The sequence below is a fragment of the Alternaria infectoria genome, assembly GCF_024043175.1.
Source record: "Alternaria infectoria strain BMP 0036 chromosome Unknown scaffold_12, whole genome shotgun sequence".
NCBI classification, from domain to species: Eukaryota; Fungi; Ascomycota; class Dothideomycetes; order Pleosporales; family Pleosporaceae; genus Alternaria; species Alternaria infectoria.
Genome location: NW_026250701.1, coordinates 119,661 through 138,384, shown reverse-complemented (window position 1 = coordinate 138,384; position 18,724 = coordinate 119,661). Strand labels below are relative to the sequence as shown.

Genomic DNA, 18,724 nt, shown 5'->3' with positions numbered 1-18,724 from the left:
CCGCGGTCATGATACATCGTACTTTGTGGTTCAGATTCAGGCAATGGCTCCTGGACGCGGCAGCTGGGACCAAAATTATGTACCTCAGAGAGTGGTTTCCGTGGTCGCTCTTTACTGACTCCAGGTATCCCGTAGTCACTATCTTCCCCCTCTGTAGCAGCTATAGTGACGTACGCATTAGTGTATATAGATGCCATGGAGGCCAGTTGATGAGGTTTCGTAATTTCATCATCCTGCACAATAGAGAATCTGTCCACCCATAAGTACCGAAGATCTAGAGCGCGTACGAGGGATACACTGTCTATGATAGTGTTGGAGAGGCGAGTGCGGTTACAAGGGAGGTCGAACGCATATTCCTTGCTCAAAGCTTCGACATTGGCTTTCGTTGTCTGGAAAGGATCGACAGCCTTCCCCCAAACATAGCTCAAGGCGGCATATCGCCAGTCGCCGTCATGCCCCGATTGCTTCACGAGGCAAAGTTTCTCAACGTCAATAAACCGCAAGTCCGTGGCATCCGGTATCTTAGTCCCTGAGTTCGTGATGGTATGACATATGCCCGCATGGTTCTTTTCGCATCTACTGATCCACTTCTTGATGCCCTCGATATTGATTTCCTGGTCGAACAGGGAAAACTCGAGCGGGTCCGTAATTTCAGCAAAGTCCATGCCGTAGGTATTATAGGAAGTTGACAACTCTTCGAATCTGTCGCCACTGACTGCCAAATGCCACAAGTACTCCCCCCGGTATTGCCCATACGAAACATAACCGGTCCAGTCTCCTTCACATTCGGCCTGCGCTAGATTTTTGATCTTTTGCGCTATTTTCTGGCATGTGACGCACCCGGCATTCTGCCGGACATCTCGAAATTCCCACACGTACTCTCCGGGATACGTTTTGTTCTTCTTCTCTATCGCGTCCGCGACTGATTGGCAAAGTACGCACTGTACCATGTCTCGATGGCGTATCAGATGAGATTGAAGTCGTTATGCGACCACGCGAGTTAGGTTTTACGTGCGGATAACGTGGCTACTAGCCAATGTGGACCGGTGCGGCACTAGGACTCCTTAGACATACGGATGATGCTGAGTTGGAAGAGTATCAGCCGCCATGAAGATTATGGATATACTTTGAGTCGGAACGAGACGAAAGTTTGAGATTTTGGTAAGTAGGTTGTAGATGAGTGCAGAAGTGCGACAAGGCAGCTGCGACCTCATGCGCATCCTGATGACATCATACGTGCTTATCTGCATATCTCAGCCTTGTGAGTGTACCGATCAACGAAACGGAAGGCGCATTTCAAGTGAGTGACTTGTCAAGAAGAACATGTTGAAGACATGAAAATAGGAGAACGGGACAGGCGGTCAATGGGCGAATATTGACTACATGGTGGTTGACAAACTTCGCGCTAACAGGGCATCGCGATCGCCGGACCCGTGGACGCATCTGCACCCCAGATTCAGAGCCCACTTCTTTCATCGGGAATAACGGGGCATCAGTTCAATCCGATTTTACCTATAGCAATGCTACATATCCAAAACCACATGTATTCGATCGCAAATTGACCACACTATCCCACAACCCCATGAAGATCCCATTCCCCAGCCCCTCCTACGGAAATAACGCCCCCAGCCTTGACAGACGTCATGCCTAGCGCACAACAGTCCAACCCAAGCTTATGGCGCGGGCACCCTCCCCCTAATCCGGGAGATCTGACTAGGAGAAATGAGGGGAAGTACGAGATCGGCTTCCAATGGCGTTGGCATCGTGATGGGAGATCATGCTGTGACGTCTTCTAGCATACTGGGTATACGCAGCCGAGGGCATGGGCGAGACATGCTTAAGCAGTCGTGGTCCGCTTAGTATGCTGTCTATTGTGAATTTGCTAGTACTCTTCTCACGTTGATACTGGTGTTGAGGCTCCACAGGCTTTGGCTTTGGCTGTTCATCTCCTTTTTGTATTGCTTTGGCGTGCGTTCAGCATGACTGCTCAAGGACCCATGGCCCCAGGGCCGTCAATCACACGGGATTGGGCAGACGACCGCTCTGATGATCGTCTACACAGTGTTACGTCTGGTACGAGCGCCACGCCTTTGACCCAAGCGCAGACACAGCATTCGGCGCATTCTACCAACTCTGAACTCTCGGCCCATCGAACGTCGTCGAGCGCACAACGAAAGCGATCGGTACTTGGCTTGCATCCTCAAGCACCCATCGACGAAGAGCATGATCACGGCGCGGCCTCGGAGTTGCTGTGGTCGCGTATACGGACGGTGATGAGGGAGCCGTTCGCGGAGTTCTGGGGCACCGCTATAATGGTTATGTTCGGTGATGGAGCGGTTGCGCAGGTCTTGCTTTCGACGGGGCAGACCACGGCGCCGGGTGGTAATGGCTTTGGACAGTATCAGTCGATCAACTGGGGGTAAGTTGAGCGCCGAGGTGTTGCAAGATTGCGAGGTATGCTAACATTGAGAAGCTGGGGTCTGGGCGTCATGCTTGGTCTGTACGTAGCAGGCGACTCTGGCGCATACCTCAACCCGGCGATAACTCTCAGTAATTGCATCTTTCGTCAGCTGCCGTGGCGACGATTCCCGATGTACTTCGCTGCACAGATGCTTGGTGGGTTCGTTGGTTCTGGAATCGTATACGCGAACTACATCAGCTCCATCGACTGGTTCGAGGGCGGAAAGATGCGAACAGTGCCTCCGGCTGAGAAGGCTACTGCGAATATCTTCTGCACTTATCCACAGCCGTTTCTTACCAAGACCAGCCAGTTCTTCTCAGAATTCATCGCAAGTACATTGCTGATGTTCGTAATCTTCGCGCTGAAGGACCCGAGCAATAACGGTGTTCCGAAGGTATGGCCGATAGGAATCATTGATGGATAGTACTGACTTTGCTATAGTCCGACAAATGGTTCCCACTTTGCCTGTTCTTCCTCATCTTCGGGCTGGGATCTTGCTTCGGCTGGCAGACAGGTTATGCGATCAACATCGCTCGTGACTTCAGCCCAAGGCTGATGTCTTATGCGGTCGGGTATGGTCATGAGGTGTGGTCCGCTGGTGGCTACTACTTCTGGGTAGGTCTTCTGATGACACTAATAGCTCTTGCTTACCATGTATAGATTCCCATGGTGGCACCATTCCTTGGCTGCGCGTTTGGAGGCTTCCTCTACGACATCTTCATCTACACGGGCCCCAGTCCCATTAACTCGCCATGGCTCGGGTTGAAGCAGCTCACTCCAGGTAACGCGATGCGAGCGAGAAGAGAGCACATAAGAAGAGAGAAAGAAGAGGGGATTGTGTAACAGTCCTCTCTTTGCATCCGACCATGAGGTGTGGCAAGGTAGATACTCAATGAACAGAAATGCAGGCTCTGCAAGCAGTCAACCTCTCTTTGTCGATGTGTTCTTTATCCCTGAAGTATATGTAGAGAGAGTTGCGGAATCCTGGGAGTTGCATCTCATCTGAACATTAAGGGTGAAGACATTCGCGAGTATTGCTGTACGCGTGGAAAGAGCCTTCAGTGTCGCTTAGTCATTCACGCGTGTCGGTGTTGTCTGACGCCATTGTGCCCCGCTGATGCCCGCAAGCCGCTGTCAGGCGCCGCATACCAAACTTTGACTCACGCACAACAACACACCACACGTCGAGATAGCCGCACTACACGTTCATCCACTGCAGACACAGATACGACCCCGCATACCTCACGACACAATGGCGAAAAAAGGCGCTGCCGGCGGCGATGGAGGGGGCTCGAAGAAGGCACAAGGGCAGGCCCGCAAGGCAGACGCCGCTGCCTCAAAGCAGGCTGCAAAGAACCAACAAGCTGAAAAGGCCGAGGCAGAGGAATGGAACAAGGGCGCAAAGTCAAATGCAAAGGCGTATGTGCATCTTCGCCCCTACTTACGCAGTAGCTAACATATCGTAGCGAGGCCGCAGCAGAAAAGGCCGCTGAAGCAGCCCGTAAGAAGGCTGAGAAGGAAGCCCTGCTCCGCGAAGAGGAGGCTTCCCTGCCCTCCAAGCCCAAGGGCAAGAACCCCAAAGCCGAGAAGAAGCCCCGCGGGGGCGGCATCGACTCAGCGCTCGGCTCCTTCGACGCGAAGCCTGGCGCGCTCAACGCCACCGGTATCGACAACGCGCTCGACGCTCTGGATATCACAGGCAACAGCCAGGACAAGGTGGACCGCCATCCCGAGAGGCGCTTCAAGGCCGCATACGCTGCGTTTGAGGAGCGAAGACTGGACGAGATGAAGGACGAGAAGGGTCTACGACGACAGCAGAAGATCGACCAAATCCGCAAGGAGTTCGAGAAGCACCCCGAAAACCCGTTCAACCAAGTCAACGCATCGTACAACATGACCAGAGAGGAGATCGCCGCACTGCGCGAATCAGAGAAGGACAAGAAGGAGAAGAGGCTTGTGGGGGTCAACTGAGTGGCTGTGTTACTTTCGCGTACTATTCATATATGGGGGCGTTCTGGGTAGACCTGGGACGAGACGCCTCAGCGCATGATCGCAGACGGGCCGAGGCATGAGTTGGGGGATTTTGATTAAACTCCGCCTCATGAACGAGCCATGGGTCCGTAAGCTGACTTTCATTATTCAACACTCTTTCCTGTTGCTTATGGTTGTGATGATCCCCGCGCTCTTAGCACTACGACGGCCCCGATCGCCCCTCATTCGTGCGGGTAGTGTACCTCTAGCTGATCATCCGTAGCGTAAGAGATAGTCGTGCAGTCGGTCCTGGTGTTGGTCGTGAGAGCACTGCGACACGCGACGATCTTTTCTTAGCAGCCAAACAATAGCAAAGCAACAGCACGTCGGCACGGCCAGTGAACACAAGGGATTTGAGGAGGCCAAATAATGAAGGACAAGCCGCCCGGACGACCGTACAGTGGCGCCAAAATGGAGGCCCAAAAGCAGCGCAGCCGCCCGACCTGAAACATGCGTGCTAGTTAGCCATTGGCCGACACCGAATCCGTTCCTGCGTTTCGAAACGCCCGCTTACCCAATCCCTGCTGCACCCGCGCGCTCCTTCCCCGGCTGCCTTCACCGAAAGAAATATGGGTCCACGCGAGTTCGATCTTAGATAAGCCCTACTCCCGGCATTCACCATGCGTGCTTTGCTCTCCTTCACATTCTGCAGCCTCGGCGCTATACAGTCGTTCTTTTCTTCCCTTTCTCTCTTCCCGACTTCTTGTCGTTACCTTCTTTTGAACTCTACTCATTCGTTTCTCAACCAATATGAAGTACTTTACCACTACTGGAGCAGTGCTCCTCAGTGCCCTTACAGCGACCGCCGGCGGTATCAAGTTCGACCCCGAGGATGAAGGTGAGGATATTCGCAGCAACCGCGCTACAAAGCTAACCTTCAGAAGCGTCAATCCTCGCCGTCACTCGACAATATGCGTACGGGCTGATGTCGATGTACCAGGGCAACGCCACAGGCACGTCCATCGAGGGTGTCGGAGTCTGGCCCAAGCCCCACTACTGGTGGGAGGGTGGCGCCGCGTGGGGCGGCATGATCGAGTACAGCCAGTTCACCGGCGACGACTCACACGTCAAGACGCTCCAAGAGGCATTGACCGCCAACTACGGCCCCGACAACGACTTCATCCTCTCCTACCGCAAAGGAGAAACTGGCAATGATGACCAGGCTTTCTGGGCGCTTGCCGTTATGAGCGCGGTCGAATACCAGTTCCCCGATCCCGCAGATGCGCCTGCGAGCTACCTCGAGGTCGTGACCAACGCTTTCGAGAATATTGTCGGACGCTGGGACGAGACAAGCTGCGGTGGAGGACTGAAGTGGCAGGTGTACCCTGAGAACAGCTACGGCTACAACTACAAGAACTCAATCTCCAACGGCTGCGCTTTCGCTCTCGGTGCGCGCCTTGCTCGCTACACTGGCGAGCAAAAGTACGCGGATTGGGCTGTCAAAATCTACGACTGGACAAAGAAGGTTGGACTTATCAGCGACAAGTACGAGGTGTTCGATGGCACAGACGACAAGACCAACTGCGCCACAGTCGCCGACAAGACCCAGTGGAGCTACAACAATGCCATGTATCTCCATGGATCGGCCTTCATGTACGACTACACCAACGGCGAGAGCACCTGGAAGGATCGTACTTCCGGCTTCCTGGATCACGCTGAAGTGCTGTTCTTCAGCCCTTACGAGAACGCCACAGACATCATGTACGAGTGGGCTTGCGAGACGGGCGAATCTGGCCGACACTGCAACCTCGATCAGCAATCGTTCAAGGCATACCTTTCCCGCTTCATTGCTAAGACTGCCATGGTCGCTCCTTTCACCAAGGACAAGATTGTGCCGTTGCTGAAGGCTTCCGCTGTCGGTGCCGCCAAGGCCTGCTCTGGAGGTACTGACGGCGTCACATGCGGCAGCAAGTGGTACACTGGAAGCTGGGACGGCACCTCTGGCGTCGGCCAGCAGCTGTCGGCCTTGGAGGTCACCCAGGCACTCTTGATGATCGAAAAGGGTACCCTGCCTGCAAAGGGCAACAGCGCGCCGAAGCCATCGGGCAGCCCTTCCACCAAGCCTAGCTCTACGCCGGCCCCATCATCTGCTCCTGCGACAAGCGACGCCGTTTCTTCAGCCACCTCTATGTCTAGTCAAGTCCCAGCTGCCAGCGAAGCTACTCCCTCCTCAAGCGCCACCAGCGAGACCCCTGCACCCAGCAAGGCCCCATCCACCGAGGCGCCTTCGAACGACAACCACAACATCGTTCCCAAGTTCCCGGAGGCTGATGAAGCTCCTGTCTCCACACAGGTTGTTTCATCAGTCGTCGTCGTAACAAGCACATCAGTCTCAAGCTCTCAACCCTCGGCCTCAGGCAAGCCTGCTAGTCAGTCCAACGGAGGCTCATCCAGCAGCTGCGCCCGCAGCGTGACTCGGACTGTGACCCTCGCTCGCTCCTCCGCGACAAGCAGCTGCACGCCCAGCGTGACCGAGACTGTCTACGTACCGGCAGCATCGGCAACCACGGGCCTCGTCGTAGACTCTTCGCCAGCTCCGGTTGTACCTCCTGTTACTACCACGTTGATGTCGGCGCCCGCTGCTAATACCAGCTTGCCCAACCCGACATCTCCAGAGCAGTTCCTCGGCGCTGGCTCTGCCCTCACCGTCAGCACCTCTGCTGTCACCGTGTTGGTGGCAGCGATGGCCTTTGCTATGGTGTAAGCCTTAATCTGCACATTGCATCTTGTCTTCATCTTCTTTACTGTACATATATACCCTTCTTGCTTTATAGACCACCATATTCCCGGGCTGCTTGACGGCACCCTCTGATAGATCGGAATGTATAATGGTCCTTTCATCTGAACTATCCGCATGTGAGATTATGATTTTGACTCAGTCATCAACGTGTGATTCTAATAGCTAACAATGTAGGTAAACTTCTGCCAGATACCTCCATCGGTGTGGCGCATCCTCAGCTGTGACATTTTGTGGAGCGGGCTCAGCTGGCTCCTACCCCACTAGAAAAGGGCCGCCAACAATTAATGTGCGATGACATAGCAACCATCCCACTTCCCCGGCCCTATCTGCAACCCTCCACATATCCGAGCTCAACAACGAAAATAGCGCTGCGGATATGCGCTGCTGAAAGCTTGATTTCCTCAGCAGAGCCAGCGCCCGTCGGGTATCGGCTATCCAGGTCCGCGCAGACTCGGAACTTCCATTTACTGTGGCCTGATGTTCTTCTTCTGCACGCGACCTACGTAGAGAAAGTGCTAGAACGTGAAGGTGCGTGACAACATGTCTGAGCCTGCGCTCTGATGCTAACGAGAGACAATACTGTAGCTTTCAACGCAGCTTCATTGCCAGCGACCCTGTATCGCCGTGCGCGCATTTCGTGCCTCGTCACCCCTCGTTTTCTGTCGCATTCGCCATCGCGTCCGCGGACGGATACGCACCACCAGCCATAGGAGGCTACACCAACTTCGCCCTCCTGGCGGCGCATACCATATTCTTTACATCCGCCGGCAGCATAATCGTGGTTTAGGTAGCCGCCATGGCGACCCAGAAGAGAGATGCGAAGGGCAAGAAGCTCGCCGTCATGAATAAATACGTGTACGATGCCTTCTTGTGGACGTTCTCGATCCTGGTGGAGCTCTTCTTCCGAGAAGTACATCCTAGGAGTAGTTGGAAGGTGCCAAAGGAAGGCCCCGTTATCTTCGTGTGCGCACCGCATGCGAATCAGGTAGGACATGTTGCGACGCTACTCTTCCAGGATGTATGCTAACAGATGGCAGTTTGTCGACCCTCTCATGTTGATGAGAGTCGTAAAGAAAGAATCCGACCGCCGAATCCAGTTCCTAATCGCTGATAAATCGATGAAGCGCAAGTTCGTAGGCGCAATGGCTGGCTTGACAGGTGTCGTGCCTGTAGGAAGAGCCATGGACATGACGAAGCCTGCAGAGGGCAAGATATACCTCCCCGATCCCATCAACGACCCGACGCTTGTTCGGGGTGTGGGCACCAACTTTGAAGATAAGAAATTCCAGGTCGGCGGCTCCCTCGTACTGCCTAAAGTCGACAACAAGGCGGCGACCGCTGAGATACTCGAGATCAAGGGCCCGGAAGAGATCAGGCTGAAGCGTGGCTTCAAGGGAGGTGTTGCCATGCAGCAGATGACTGGGCGAAACGACATGACCAAGGACGGCACATTCGTGGACGGCGCAAATGCGAAGAAGGGTATCGCAGATGGTTACGAGGGAACTCCCTTCCAGGTAGCGCCCAAGCTCGATCAGACAGAAGTTTACGACGCGGTACATGCGGTTCTCCACCACGGAGGAAGCATCGGTATTTTCCCTGAGGGCGGTAGTCACGACAGAACTGATCTTCTTCCTCTGAAAGGCAAGTTATCCCACATCGTAAGATTTCCATGTACTAACATTATCCAGCTGGTGTTGCTATCATGGCGCTCGGTACAGTGCAAACGAAACCAGACTGCAATCTGAACATTATCCCCGTCGGCATGAACTACTTCCACGCCCACAAGTTCCGATCAAGGGCCGTCATCGAGTTCGGCACGCCCATCCACGTTCCACCTGAGCTAGCTCAGAAGTTCGATGGCCCTGGGAGACGTGAGGCCATCGGCGAGATGTTGGAGACCATTCGTCAGGGTCTCATTTCTGTTACGGTCACAACACCTGACTACGATACGCTTATGGTATGTAGAACACACCCCATACGCTTTTGCAATGCTGACTCTTTTAGGTTATCCAAGCTGTGCGCCGCCTTTACAACTCCAAAGGCACGAAGCTTCCTCTTCCCAGGATCGTGGAACTTAATCGCCGCCTCGTCCAGGGTTATGAACGCTACAAAGACGACCCTCGCATCGTCGAACTCAAGAAGGAAGTCACCACCTACAATGGCAAGCTTAAGGCGCTCGGCCTCCGGGATCACCAGGTGCAATACGCCAAGATGCATCCTATTACGGCATTTGGGCTTTTCTTCTACCGTCTTGGAAAGCTGCTCTTCCTGAGCATGCTAGTCCTTCCCGGAACTCTGCTCTTCAGCTTGGTCTTCATTGTCACTAAGGTTGTCTCGATCAAGAAGGCCAGAGAGGCACTCGCTGCATCAAACGTCAAGGTTCAAGCCAGAGATGTCATGGCTACGTGGAAACTTCTTGTTGCCATGGCTGCCGCTCCAACAGCTTACGCTTGGTATGTTTGCTTGGGACTCTACTGGTACTCCTACAACCAATGCAACGGATATCTTCCCGCTGGCATTCAGAAGCGCTGGCTCATCATCCCCCAACTCGTCGTCTACGTCACCCTCACATACGGCGCTCTCCGATTCGGCGAAGTCGCTATGGATATCCTCAAGTCCCTCGGTCCCCTTTGGAAGATGATGAACCCCTTCTCCAACAACGAACTAGTCAAATTACAAGAGCGCCGTGAGAACCTCGCGCAGCGTGTGAACGACATCATCAACGAACTCGGTCCGGAGATGTACGAGGACTTTCACTCGAAACGCATCGTCGAGGATCCCTTCGTCAAGCAAGAGCGTCCCCGCACACCACCGCAAAAGTCGGACGAAGACGCGGAAAGAGAAGCAGGCCAGGACATCGAAACCTACGACTACCCCACCTCACCCGGATCCATCAACGAGATACCACGCAACGAATCGTTTCACGACCTCGCCAACCAAGACTTCTTCTCTAGTCGGCCGCAGACGCCGAAGAAGAGCCGTAGCAGGAATAGCAGCAGTGCGAACCTTGGCGGCTTCCAGCTCAAGCCTTTCAGTACTATTGACGGTAACCTCGATGAGGTGAAGAGAAGGCTAACAGATGGTGTCAAACAAAGGACGAGGAAAAGAAGGAGTAGCGGAGAAGGAAGCTGGGATGACGGCGAAGATGGCGAGGGCCTGACAATGGGAGGAAGGAAAGAGCGCTCGTATACCAAGTAGTTTTTGGTCGTGATGGTCGTTTGGATGAGCGGCGTGTCGGTTTTGCTTGTGCGTTAGTACTAAAGATACCACTTTCCTTTCTTCTCCTCAGCGGTTGAAAATTGGATATGTTATGCATGAAATACGATTTGCTTGCTATGCTTGGTTGTAATGCTACGCTGTGTTGTGGTTGTGCTATGCTAAGTACTCTTGTAATATCATCGCTTGTACATCGTTCGCCCTGCCTACAAATATGCCTGAATCAATAGTCGAGAAGAAGTTACGGATATCTCCATCCAAAAAATGCCAAATCATGCAGAACGCTGTGCCCAAAATCCAACCTTTCCTCCTGCAAAAGTGGTATCTTGCCTTTCCTTTCTTACCGAATCCAAATCATCGCCATCTTGCCCCCAAATCAGTACGTGACACAAAGAAAATTTCTCTACCCAACAACAGCCTTCTGACTCAGTTTCTCCAAAAACCCACTGAGATCCTCCTTCTTAATCTCAATCACACACGCCTCGAAACTGTCCATTCGTACTCGGGCTCCCGTTTCCCTGACAACCTCTTGGAACGCATTACCGAATCGATTCCTGCCGGACCCCCTTTCCTCATCTTCATCTTCACTATCCTCAGAGTCGTTATCCGAAGAATCAGATTCTTCGGCTTCAGACTCCGAGTCATCAGCGACTTCATCTTCTTCAAGCCCAGCAGCCAGATTCCGCGCCACACGTGCTTTGCGGCGGGACTCTCTCGCTTCAGCCTTTTGCGCTTGTCGCGCCTCTTTAGCTTTGAGTTTCGCTTCGCGTTTCTGAAGGCGTGATTTAGCAGATTCAGTTGCGCCGCCGCCGCCGAGACCGACGACAACGTAGAGACCGCGGGAGTCGTCGAGACCCGCCATGACGAGCTCGCTGCCTTTGTTTTTTCCTTTTGTGCCGTTGAGTTCAACGATGGCTTCGGCGATCCAGAGGGCGAGTTTGGTGAGGGCGCCTGGGTGGGTGAAGAGCTGGACGTCGGGGCCTTCTTTAACGACGGCCATGCGGAAGGCGCGCAGGTGACGGATCTGTTTCTTCTCGATTAGGGCGGTTCCTGTGCGCAGGATGGCGCGGTGGAGGTGTTGGGCTGTGCTGATGTGCTCGACTAGGCGGTCGATGTCGCCGAGGGCATCGTAGGCGGTCCAGAAGCGGCTGGTGATGTGTTCTTGGGCGAGGTCTTGTTGTTCTTGCGTGGAGGAGGGCATCTCGGTGTGGTCGTTGGCTCCGACGAAGTTGGAGCTGTCGAGGGCGGATTGGTTGAGGTTCTTTGCGTCGCCGACTTCTAGGATGGCTCCTAGGATTACGCCGGCGTCGATGGCGGAGAGACATGCTTTCCAGCCCCAGCAGCGTACAAAACCCCATCCGTCTTTGGGGTCGCCTGTACCTGACTTTGGTGGTACCAGGCCATCGAGACCGTATTGTGGAGCGAACTTCAGAAGGCGTTCTCGGAGACCACGCTTGAGCTCCATATCCATGTGTGTGTATCTTTGTTTGCATTCGGTGAGCGAGACACCCATCTTGGCTAGGAGTTTGGCAAGTCGCTTTTGCCCTGCGTCGCTCCAGATGTGTAGTTTGGCGGAGAGATAGGGCGAGTGCAGCATGCTTTCGTAAAGAGACCAATGCCGGAGGAGAAGGAAACGCGGCTCGGGGGAGAGGCGGATGGACTTGTCGGTTGCTGAGAGAGCGCTTGTTGGGATCACACCCCATACTTCGCCCATTGTTGCATTGCGGGACACACTCGAGGCGTCTGTGACAGGGTTCAGTCGCCGTACTTCGTCTCGCAGGACAGATCGTATGTTCTCTCCGCGGTTGCCATTCCAGCCTGCTGAGCCACCTTGTGCTGAGAGGGGATTCAGGCCAACACCGCTTCCTGTCCGCCCGTATAGTTCCAGACTGCTGACACCAACGATCGCATTCCATAGCAGATCGTTATCTTCGCGACCGAGTTCCGATGCTAGGTTGTACACGAGGGAAGAGACGGGGTCTGAGTAGGAGGTACCGAGTCCGTAGTATTTGTCGAGTGTGGATGCGTACTTGTTCCGCTTCTTGATTAGCTGCCTTCGTAGGCTCTTCAACGACTTCTCTTTCGGTGCGGCTACTGATGGAGATACGGAGCGGCTGCGGGAGTCTGAACGAGAAAAGTCGGAGGAGCCGCCTAGTTGTTGCGCTGCTAGCAGGCCTCTTCGCCGTCTCGGTTCGGGTGACGATGGTATTGAGCCTCCCTGGGCAATGTTAGCATGGCCTCCGTCTGAACATCGACTATACATACCGAATTACTCCTCCGTCTTTGTGCTGGCCGCTCATCATCTGTCATGTGATCCTCGGAGTCGTCTTCCTCCCCCCACGACTTCCTCTTTTTCGGTGCTTGTCCAGACGGCGGCTCCTCATCATCTGGATCGTCCGAGTCGTCGCTGATGTCGTCTTCCTCCCCCACCTCTGGCATCTCCTCAAGCCCAGCGTATGCTTCACGCTCTGCTTGTAGTTCTTCGTCGATGTCACCGTCGTCAAAGACTATAATCCCACCTCTTGACGACTGGTATGACTGCGTGATCTTGCCCTTGTCCACCCCCGCCTGTCTCCGCACAAACTCTCCCGTTGCGGGGTCCTGACTTATGGGGGCGGCAAAAACGTTCGTCAGATTCCACGGCCGTCTCGCGTCCAAGAGCCAGACCTCGACATCGCCAGTGCCACCCTCGCCATCCTCGTCCACATCCAGGCCTAGGATCTCTTCCATGTCCACCATGCCTCCGACGCCCAGACATATTACGACGCCTCCACTTCCACCGTCTGTTGTCCGCATCGGCCGAACCAGCTCTTCTGCCGCTCGTGATAGGTCGCCATATCCTGCTATCGGTTGGATCTTATGTTGTATGTAGTCGCGCTTCAATAACGCGGTAAGGATTCGGCAGGCACAAAGCGCGTCTGGTTCGAGGGCGACGAGGAGTAAAACGGGCGGTGCAGCGGCATGTGTGCGTTTTATGAGGTTCTGGTATAGGTGGGCTATGAGGTTTCGCGGAAGGTACATGGCGGCGGCGGTAGAGTGGTTTGCCCTGCGTGCGGGTGTCGAGAAAACGCGCTGCGAGACGCGTCGGAAGGATTTGAGAGGGGCTGGTGGGGCGGCGTGAAGCTTATGGTATGCTCTGCATTTGCGGGGCGAAGAATAGAAGACGTGATTAAAATAAAGAGTATGGCAGAAGGACAATTGGCATGCGTGGGTGCGGGTGCTTGCACAGCTCGTATGCGTGTGGTATCGAGGATGCCCGAGACGCGTTCGGCGCTAGCCGCGGAAATGGCTTCGCTCGGACGCGCCTCTGACGTGAACATTCACCCTCATCTCGATTCCGATCGCGACTCATCTTCGACAAACACAAGGTTCGTGACATGATACACTGAGAGCAGTCAAATCTTTGACTTTCCATTCACGTCGTCTCCTTTTGCTTTCTGATGCGTTCAGTTCCCCAGCTTACGCCTATGTTCGAGGCAACTGACGCAGTCAGACAGTCGCCGCCACGTGTAAGTAGTCCATCCATCTACCATATACCCAGAGCATGCATTTGGCTCCGCCCATCCCAATGCTTTATGAGCGTCATCGAAATTGCAATCAAAACTTTTCCTCCTGCTCATTGCACTCCACCTTGCATCATGTTGTCATTCATGATCAAACCTCAGCCAATCCCGTCGCCCTCATCCTTTCTCAGGTCTCCAGGCTCATTGCCTTAGTTGAAACCGAAATGCCACTCTGGCTCTTGCTTGACAATCGGAATGTTCGTTTTCTGGCTCCAATCGGCTTGACCTTGAGGATGAAGTACGCCGTTGGCATCCAAGCGACCAGCAATGCCAGATTCCACATCGCCGCTGCGATGATCAACCCCACCTTCACGCTTGATACGCATGGGCTCCAGCTGCACCAAGCATGGTACAATGTCGTAACGCTCGTCAAGCTTCTCTCCACGGGCATCACCCCACTTGGTGAGACCGGGATTGACCACGAATGCCACCACTCCATCGTTGAAGTCATCGCCTTCGCGATCAGGTACAGATGTCATCTCGCCCTCGGCAAACATGCATCCGGTGGAAGGGTAGGTGATCTGAAGGCGGCACCGTTGGAGTGACATTTGCACAGCCAATGCGAAGGCTTTGTCGACAATGCTATGCACTTGAGAGCTATTGCTTCCAGGGAACATCTGCTTGAGGAAACTCTCCCATTCGCTTGCCAACTCCTTGCTAGCATCGATACGTGCTGTCTTGATACGTTTGGATGTTGGTTCCAAAGTGTCATCATTGCGGACGACTGCGTTTGCTGATTCGCGTAGGCATTCCGCTGTGCTGCGACGCCAATTCTCGCACACGACTGACGGCGAGGGCCAGTCATGGTTGTGATCGCTCCCGAACAGCTCATGCCAGGCTTCGTTCACGCGCTCCACGTTGTTTCCGAAGACCGCGAAAGGGTTTCGGAAGACACTCTTGACGAGGAGAGCCCATGTCCAAGCTTCAAGGAAAGTCTTCTTCCGAGCTCGGCTCTGCCAGTGATGCAATGAAACATCATTCAGAAAGAGTGCCGAGTCTACAAGTTTTGAGACATCAATGTTCTCGGTAGACTGAAACGAACGACTGAAAGTCTTGACTGAGGAAGCGAGCACCTGGAAATCTCGCTCGAATTGGCTGTCAGAGACGACTCGTACCTGCTCGATTCTACCTAGAGCGTCTTGCTGGAGATCTGTGACTTGCTTACGAAGGCCGGCACACTCAGCCTGCAGGTTGTTCATTTCCTGATGCGCAGTCTGGCTGCGGCCTTCTACGTCGGAGTTGCTCTTCTGTAACTTTTTCACTTCGTCACGCAAGACTTCCGCTTCCATAGCGTCTCGTGATAAAGGTCCCAGAACGTCATCGGTTACTTCGCCGGAGGCTTCGTCCATGCGAAAACCTTTTCTGCGGGCGTAAGGAATCACCACATCGTGCAGGACCTCGTTGTATCGTTTCACCAGTCCGGAGTATGCCGTCTTGAGCCTTGCAATCTCGCCTATCGAAGCCCTGCCATCGCTCCGAGCTTTGCGTGCTTCTCCGATCAGACTATTGGATCGATGTTTCTCTTTTTGTAGCTCTTCGTTGCGTTCTTGAAGGGCGTCATTGAGGTGTTGAATAAGGGAAGCTGGGCTATCGTCAAGCTGGCGTTGGGTGTCTTGTCTTGCGTTCGCGTTTCCACTTGTCTGGCTCCGGAGTAGCCTGTCCTGGCGATGCTCCGTTGATGAAGCTGGTCGCTTGTTATTGCCGCTCATGTAGTTAGTCTATGTTGAATCATTAGTATCAAGATAGTGACGCATTCGGCTGGATGTATTGTTCACCATGGATCCAACTGCTTTCTTCCCAAAGAGCAGCATGCGTCAAAGTAGTATGGATAGCTTGTAGGATGGGTGGTACAGGTAGAAGAGAATAGTGTATTCCAGCAAGATGTAGAAGAGTGCAGAGTTGGGCTAATATAGTTGTAGTTATGAGTGAGATTGACTCACTGAAGCTACGGATTGCCTTCACTGTCCAACTTTACTTGGTAAGTCTGCAGATAACAACTGTAGCAAATTCTGACTTTCTGGCATCTAGCATGATGGATTGCAATAGAAAGACTGCCTTTACCTTCACTCTCTATCCTGTCTTTCCTCTGCAACGACTTTATGCGGGTATATAAACCTATCATTATCTACTGCTTTGCTTTCCTCAACTCCAACTTCAACTCTTCCTTGAAAACGATCATACCTTGGATCACCGGAGCTACTACGCATCATCATGGAGGGCAATCGGCTTGTGATAGGTCTCGACTATGGCACAACGTACACTGGTAAGTTCATACAAAACGCTACTGCGCCCGCGGACAAAGAACTAACGTAAGCAGGCGTATCTTTCTGTGAATCGAGCAAGGACAAGCAGGCAGATCACATTGAAGTGATTCACGACTGGCCGTCACAGAGCAGCAAGAATGCAACGCAAGAGAAAGTACCTAGCGAGGTCGCTTACCGTGAAGAAGGCATTCTGTGGGGTGCACTCATCCCAGCAGATGTTCCTCGCCATATGTGGACAAAGCTTCAACTTGACCCCCTTCAAGTCGGAGAAGTCACGAAGATCAACCGCGAAATTGCGATGTCCAAAGGAAATGCGAACAAGCAGCCCGATGACGTCATCACCGATTATCTCGCACAAGTCAAGGCACACCTACTCAAGAACTTGGACCAGAAGTATGGAAGGACTCTCTGGCGAACGATGCCAATCACACTAGTTGTCACGGTACCAGCTACATGGTCTGACCTAGCCAAATCACGTACACTGGAGGCTGTCAACAAAGCGGGCTTTAATACGCTAGAGTTTCCGCAACCGGTGACGACCATTCTAACCACCGAACCCGAGGCAGCTGCCATCTACACGATAAGAACTTTTCGTGGTAAGTCAAACCTCACACATGCGTTGGCTAACCCAGGAGTACTTCGCATGTGTTTCTAACACCATTTGATGCTGAAACGCCATCTGAAATACTCTTGGCCTATCTGAACAGACTCCCTTTTCTCGCCTCTACGCTCATTCGCTGCAAAGATCTGGCTAACCATTTCATGAACAGGTACAACACAAGACGCTGAATTCGCCGTAGGTGATGGGTTCATTGTCTGCGATATGGGAGGAGGTACTGTGGATCTGTAAGAAAGCCCAAATGCGGATCACATGCGAGGCAAACACTGACTCTGGGTCCGACTCACAGCATCTCGTATAGGGTTACTGGCCTCAATCCAACTGTCATCGAGGAAGCCACAGTGGGATGTGGTGATCAATGCGGCGGCAGCTCTGTTGATCGTGCCTTCTTACGATGGCTTGAGGGTCGCATTGGAACGGAAGACTTCCACAAGATCGCCGGCTGCAGGAGTGAAGAGGTCAAATACACTTCGTTGGAGAAGAGAGCTGCTACTATGCTCCAGCAGTTTACGTCCGGCCCTAAAGCAGGTTTCACTGGAACCGAGTCGTACATTATGCCGTTGCCGTTCCCGTTAAGCAGGATCGAAGACGACGAATCTCGTGGAATCAGCGATGGAGAGATTACTGTCACGCCGTAAGTCCTTCCTTCTAGCCCAGACACATTGTTACTGACTTAAGAAGTGACGATATGGCGAGTATGTTCCAGAAGTCCCTCGCCGGCACATACAAGCTTGTCGCCAAGCAATACGGAGCGGCTACTAATACCAAGAAGATCAAGATGAAGGCAAGTTCAAGAATCCTCATTGTAAACCTCTCGCTTACCATACTAGTACATCTTCATGGTCGGTGGATTTTCTGAGTCCCCGTACATGCGCAACAAGGTCACGGAATTTGCCAGCGAGTTCAAAATGGCAGCAAAAGTACCGAACTATCCGTAAGCATTAACAGAGTTCGATCTTTGGTTTGCGCTGACATATAATACAGTTGGTCCTCTGTCTCTCGAGGGGCAGTCGCTGTCGGTCTGGAAGCACAGAAGCCAGAGCAAGGAGTTGTCCAGAACCGGAAGTGTCGCAGATACTATGGCATACCTGCTACTACGTCGTTCGAGAGTGGAGAGCATCGGGAATCCGACGCCTACATCGACAGGCACACCGGTGAAAAGAGGGCTAGAAATCAGGCCAGCTGGTTGCTCAGCAAAGGTCAGGATCTTGCAAGTACCACTCGGGCTCCACACACAACGATGTCCTTTTATACGAAGTTCTGGCCCCACGAGGCGAGAACACACAGAGTAAAACTTATCGCGACGAACTCCGATGAGGCCCCTCAACATTCCTATGACAAAGTAAGAACACAGCTGACCGTACTGTTCTTATGCTAACATGTAATAGGGTGTGTTCTCCGTCGTAGTCCTTACGATCGACTTGTCCAAAGTTCCCAAGAAGGAGTTCAAGGCCAAGCGATCTCCGGATAGGAGCCAATACCACGAGATCAGTTTCGACGTTGAGATCTCTATCCAGTCTGCTCTGCAGTTCTCTTGCTCAGTCAAAGGTAAGAACGTCGGCTCCATCACTGCGAAGTATGAGTAGCAGCCTACATTACACTTACCTGGAAACATATGCTTCTCATATGTGCAAAGTAGCTTTCACGGTTCCGACTTCTGGAATATGGCATTATTCTTTCTCAGCTTCACTTTCGCGTATGAACTCTCAAGATGGGGAAAAGGAAGAGAGAGTGCGGGTGCATTCTGGATAAAAGCGTAGCTCATCGGAGAGATTGGCTAAGTTAGCGTTGATTTCATTTTCTTCATTGCAGCAAATTCCGAACTTCTTC

At 53.1% G+C, this 18,724-nt stretch overlaps 8 protein-coding genes across 8 annotated transcripts; 6 read left to right on the top strand and 2 right to left on the bottom strand.

Moving 5' to 3' along the window:
- Window positions 1-1,979: 1,979 nt before the first annotated feature.
- Window positions 1,980-3,304, top strand: J4E92_007285 (uncharacterized protein; the record flags this gene model as incomplete). The annotated part of the gene is made up of 4 exons (XM_051498648.1): window positions 1,980-2,419; window positions 2,474-2,855; window positions 2,903-3,076; window positions 3,122-3,304. 4 exons carry the CDS (start codon window positions 1,980-1,982, stop codon window positions 3,302-3,304), a joined length of 1,179 nt encoding a protein of 392 aa, XP_051350922.1.
- A 409-nt stretch (window positions 3,305-3,713) lies between these two features.
- On the top strand, window positions 3,714-4,432 carry J4E92_007284 (uncharacterized protein; the record flags this gene model as incomplete). The annotated part of the gene is made up of 2 exons (XM_051498647.1): window positions 3,714-3,880; window positions 3,928-4,432. 2 exons carry the CDS (start codon window positions 3,714-3,716, stop codon window positions 4,430-4,432), a joined length of 672 nt encoding a protein of 223 aa, XP_051350921.1.
- Window positions 4,433-5,242: 810 nt separating this feature from the next.
- On the top strand, window positions 5,243-7,196 carry J4E92_007283 (uncharacterized protein; the record flags this gene model as incomplete). The annotated part of the gene is made up of 2 exons (XM_051498646.1): window positions 5,243-5,330; window positions 5,377-7,196. The coding sequence occupies 2 exons, from the start codon at window positions 5,243-5,245 to the stop codon at window positions 7,194-7,196; spliced, it is 1,908 nt and encodes a 635-aa protein (XP_051350920.1).
- An 832-nt stretch (window positions 7,197-8,028) lies between these two features.
- Window positions 8,029-10,430, top strand: J4E92_007282 (uncharacterized protein; the record flags this gene model as incomplete). Its single annotated transcript, XM_051498645.1, has 4 exons — window positions 8,029-8,217; window positions 8,270-8,873; window positions 8,921-9,189; window positions 9,237-10,430. 4 exons carry the CDS (start codon window positions 8,029-8,031, stop codon window positions 10,428-10,430), a joined length of 2,256 nt encoding a protein of 751 aa, XP_051350919.1.
- Window positions 10,431-10,851: 421 nt separating this feature from the next.
- Window positions 10,852-13,469, bottom strand: J4E92_007281 (uncharacterized protein; the record flags this gene model as incomplete). Its single annotated transcript, XM_051498644.1, has 2 exons — window positions 10,852-12,666; window positions 12,714-13,469. 2 exons carry the CDS (start codon window positions 13,467-13,469, stop codon window positions 10,852-10,854), a joined length of 2,571 nt encoding a protein of 856 aa, XP_051350918.1.
- Window positions 13,470-14,160: 691 nt separating this feature from the next.
- On the bottom strand, window positions 14,161-15,720 carry J4E92_007280 (uncharacterized protein; the record flags this gene model as incomplete). The annotated part of the gene is made up of 1 exon (XM_051498643.1): window positions 14,161-15,720. One exon carries the CDS (start codon window positions 15,718-15,720, stop codon window positions 14,161-14,163), a length of 1,560 nt encoding a protein of 519 aa, XP_051350917.1.
- A 502-nt stretch (window positions 15,721-16,222) lies between these two features.
- J4E92_007279 (uncharacterized protein) lies at window positions 16,223-16,930 on the top strand (the record flags this gene model as incomplete). Its single annotated transcript, XM_051498642.1, has 2 exons — window positions 16,223-16,274; window positions 16,329-16,930. 2 exons carry the CDS (start codon window positions 16,223-16,225, stop codon window positions 16,928-16,930), a joined length of 654 nt encoding a protein of 217 aa, XP_051350916.1.
- Window positions 16,931-17,037: 107 nt separating this feature from the next.
- On the top strand, window positions 17,038-18,480 carry J4E92_007278 (uncharacterized protein; the record flags this gene model as incomplete). The annotated part of the gene is made up of 5 exons (XM_051498641.1): window positions 17,038-17,045; window positions 17,196-17,528; window positions 17,576-17,682; window positions 17,879-18,093; window positions 18,283-18,480. The coding sequence occupies 5 exons, from the start codon at window positions 17,038-17,040 to the stop codon at window positions 18,478-18,480; spliced, it is 861 nt and encodes a 286-aa protein (XP_051350915.1).
- Window positions 18,481-18,724: the final 244 nt, after the last annotated feature.